Source organism: Mandrillus leucophaeus, unplaced genomic scaffold (genome assembly GCF_000951045.1).
Source record: "Mandrillus leucophaeus isolate KB7577 unplaced genomic scaffold, Mleu.le_1.0 Scaffold10, whole genome shotgun sequence".
Lineage (NCBI taxonomy): Eukaryota > Metazoa > Chordata > Mammalia > Primates > Cercopithecidae > Mandrillus > Mandrillus leucophaeus.
Window position 1 is genome coordinate 1276196 of NW_012098098.1, and position 3709 is coordinate 1279904.

Here is a 3709-nt window from a genome sequence, read left to right on the forward strand (position 1 = left end):
ATGGTGAACAAATCGCACAGAGCCCCTGCTCTCAGGGAGGCCACATCCTGGTAGGGGAAGGCTACACAAGCCAACAGATCAATCAGTAGAAAGGCCATTCCTCTACAATCTAATAGTGACAAGCCTTCCTGACATCACATGCTAGATGCCATGAGGACACCTTAGACCAGGTTGTAAGGAAGGGCTTCCCAAGGAGGGGACATGAAAGCTCAGCCTAAAGAATAAGAAATAGTGGGTGGCAGATGGCGTGTGTGAAGCTCTTGAGGTTGGAAGCAATTTGGCCATCCCCAAAGCTGGAGTGTGTAGTGAGCCATGGAGGTGGTGGGAGGTGAGGCCAGAAACATAGACAGAGCTGGTGACACCAGCTGGGGGGCCTGGGGAGGGAGAGGAAGCACCGCAGGTGGGGACTGAGTGACCTCAGCTGGGGGAGGGAGGAGAGGGCCGGGTCACCAGGCTTCATTTGGCAGTCACTGGTGAGCCATGCGGGGCATTAGAGCAGGAATAGATACATCTGCCCCAACAGAGCTGTGTTCTTTTCACAGAAGGTGACTCAAAGAATGTGGCAGAACCTGGAAGGGGACAACAGAGGCACTTTCAATAAAGCAACGGCAGGCAGGTGAGTGGGAGGAGACCAAGATTGGTGGCCAGGGTCAATGTGGGCAACCAGGTGTCCTGGCAGCTTTCACCACCAGGTTGAGCAGCAGGAGGGTGAGAGTAGCGCTTTCTCTACTGGTACAATTTGAAATTCCCTTCTGCAGTAAGTCCTCACCTAGCATCATCAATAGGTTCCTGGAAACTGACTTTAAAGGCAACGACCTACTATATGCACTGTATGCTGTAGAAGCTTAACTCGTTTGTTTTTTTAAGAGACGGGGTCTCACTCTGTCACCCAGGCTGGAGTGCACTGGCACAATCATTGTTCACTGCAGCCTCAGACTCCTGGGCTCAAGCCATCCTCCTGCCTCAGCCTCAGTCCCAGGAGCTGGGACTACAGACATACACCACTGCACCTGGCGAATTTTTTTTTTTTTTTTTTTTTTTTTTTTTTTGGTAGAGATGAGTTCTCACTATGTTACTCAGGCTGGTCTTGAACTCCTGGCCTGAAGCAGTCCTCCCACTTTGGCCTCCCAAGGTGCTAGGATTGCAGGCATGAGTCACCGTGCCTGGCCTTAAGTCTCGTTTATTTCCATTAGCCTATGGTAAAATTGGTTTTGTTATATGGTAAGTCATTTTGCTTGAAGTTGCAGTTTCCAAAAAGCTCTCCATGATGTTGAATGAGGACCTACTGCAATTTCAAGGCAGGAACGTAGAAGAACTTTGTGTGTGATCAGAAGCGGGAGCAATTCTATATCCCTCTGAATCAAAACCCAAGACCAAACTAGGTCACAACTTTCCTTTCCATTCCTTTGCCTTGATGTCTCTGGGAAGCCTTGTCCATCTCTTCTCACTTCTGTCAAACAATTCTGTTGGGTGCCAACTATCTGATGGTCATGGTTCCAGCCTCTTGGTTGCTCAGCAGTAGTCATGCCAGGGTGGCATGGTGAACAAATCGCACAGAGCCCCTGCTCTCAGGGAGGCCACATCCTGGTAGGGGAAGGCTACACAAGCCAACAGATCAATCAGTAGAAAGGCAGTTGGGGTGAGGAAGTGAACAGGCAATGTGGGGCAGAGTCCCTGGGCAGGGGCAGAGCCTGGGGCAGGAGCCGCTTCATTTGGGGGCAGGGAAGGCCCTGTGGGGGTTGAAGTCTGAGCCAAGATCCCAGGTGAGAAGGTGCTGCCTGAGGAGGACAGGCGCCCAGGTGGAGGGAGTTGGAAGAGTGAAAGTACCGAGGCGGGAGGGACGCTGGCTTCGGGGAGCCAAAAGAAGGCCCCTGGGGTAGAGACAGGAAGGTGGCAGGGAGGCTGACTCCAGAGGAGGCGCAGGGGAGGCACAGCCTTGCTCTCAGGGGCCCTCAAAGGTGAGGTGCAGGTGCATGCAAAGGGCCTTGGAGTTGCAGCCCTAAACCTGAAAATCCAACCCCTAAACCCACCCCTGTGAATGCTGGATAGCCACAGAGGGCAAAAAGGAGCCCCTAAAAGCAGGTGACAGCCTCCCAGGACGTCATTGAAAAGCAAATGTCAGATTTCAGATTCCAGAGTCCTCCCGGAAAATCTGGAGCCCGTAGGGACCGATGCCAGCTTGTCTATTACCTGCTGCTGACAGGAGCCGTCCCTGGAGTAGGTCAGATGCAACTGAGGACTGAGCTTCTAACAGGGAGGGAGGAGGCCAGTGGATGAGGAAGAGACCTTGAGAGGCAGTTTAGGATGGTTTAGAAGTTGAGGCTTTTGGCTGGGCGCAGCCGCTCCTGCCTGTAATCCCAACATTTTGGGAGGCCGAGGCAGGCATACGGTATGATCCCAGGAGTTCAAGTCCAGCCTGGTCTGGCCAACATGGCTAAACCCTCTCTCTACAAAAAATACAAAATTACCCAGGCATGGTGGCGCACACCTGTGGTCCCAGCTACTTGGGAGGCTGTGGTGGGAGGATCACCTGAGCCCAGGGAGGTTACGGCTGCAGTGAGCCATGTCTGCACCATTGCACTCCAGCCTGGGTGACAGACTGAGACTCTGTCTCAAGAAAAAAAAAAAAGTACAGCCTTTGGAGCAAGCTAGGTCTGGGTTTCAATTCTTGCTCGACCATTGTGTGACCTTCCATAAATAATTCCAGCTCTCCAAGCCTCCTCATCTACAAAATGGGACTGATGGTAAGGGAGGAGTTAGGAACTAAAGATGCCGTGAAGATGTCACCGTGAGTTCAGAATTGGGTCTTCTCAGAAAGGGATATCTTCCTGGTGTGTCTGGTGGTGGCAGTGGTGGCAGGGAGATGAAAGGTTTGTGACTCTGTGGTCTGCCCTGCAGCGGTTCACCCTGATCCTTCTTTGCTTCCTTTCCAGCTGGGTTGCAAGAACATTCCTCCACTTTCTGCTAAGCCTTGGAAACAGATGGGAAAAGTAGTTTGACCCTCAAAGTTCACATTCAGCTCAGCAGAGCAAGACTCCAAGATGCTTGGAGATGGGACACCTAGCCGTCAATCCCGGTTTGGCCCAGCCTGGTTGGGCGACTTTGTGGGAGCCACTTAACCGCTCTGGGTCCCTGTTTTACCATCCTGGGAGCAAGGCCCTGCCACTCCACAAGACCTTTACCCCGGGAAGAAGCCGCTGCCCATGCAAGCATTTCTGAAGCCCCTTTCTAAGACAAGGCTCAACATCTTGACATTTTCGACAGATTTCTCCCCAGTCTGGCTCTGGGAGGTATGTACCCATCTCAAATGTTCCTAGAATAAATTCATCCATCAGGAAATGGAAATGAACTTGCCTACTAATGTGTGATTCCTAGTTCTAGCCTCCTGATGTGCTGAGGCCTAAATGTTAGCAGATGGGAGGAGGCCACAGGACAATAAAAACAACCAAATAAGATGCTGAGTCTCTGGTGTTTTGTGATACTTTGTCACTGTTTAATTCAGGGGCGGGAAGCAGCGTGGGTATCGCTGGGATGACGTGTTAGCTGGGATCTGCTCCTGGAACCCTGTGTTAACATAGAGCCCCTGAAGCAGACCCTGGGAGGGGGATTTGTTGAAAGTGATTCATTAGGGAGGTTCCTGGGAAAAACCAGCACGAGAGTGGGGACGTGGAACACGAGGAGACAGTCAGACGGGGGAGAGGTGACGAGG

General features: G+C 52.0%; 1 protein-coding gene across 3 annotated transcripts in view; it reads left to right on the plus strand.

The window, feature by feature from the left end:
- WFDC1 (WAP four-disulfide core domain 1) overlaps positions 1-3458 on the plus strand; it is a 43767-nt gene extending 40309 nt beyond the window's left edge. Inside the window, exons 6-7 of one of the 3 annotated variants that reach the window (XM_011971360.1) lie at positions 543-620; positions 2934-3458. In XM_011971360.1, the coding sequence (XP_011826750.1) occupies positions 543-601 (59 nt within the window). In that variant the 3' untranslated portion in view covers positions 602-620; positions 2934-3458. The remainder of the gene's footprint in view (positions 1-542; positions 621-2933) is intronic. The other 2 variants (XM_011971365.1, XM_011971353.1) reach the window with 2 other exon arrangements.
- The last annotated feature ends 251 nt before the right edge of the window (positions 3459-3709 follow it).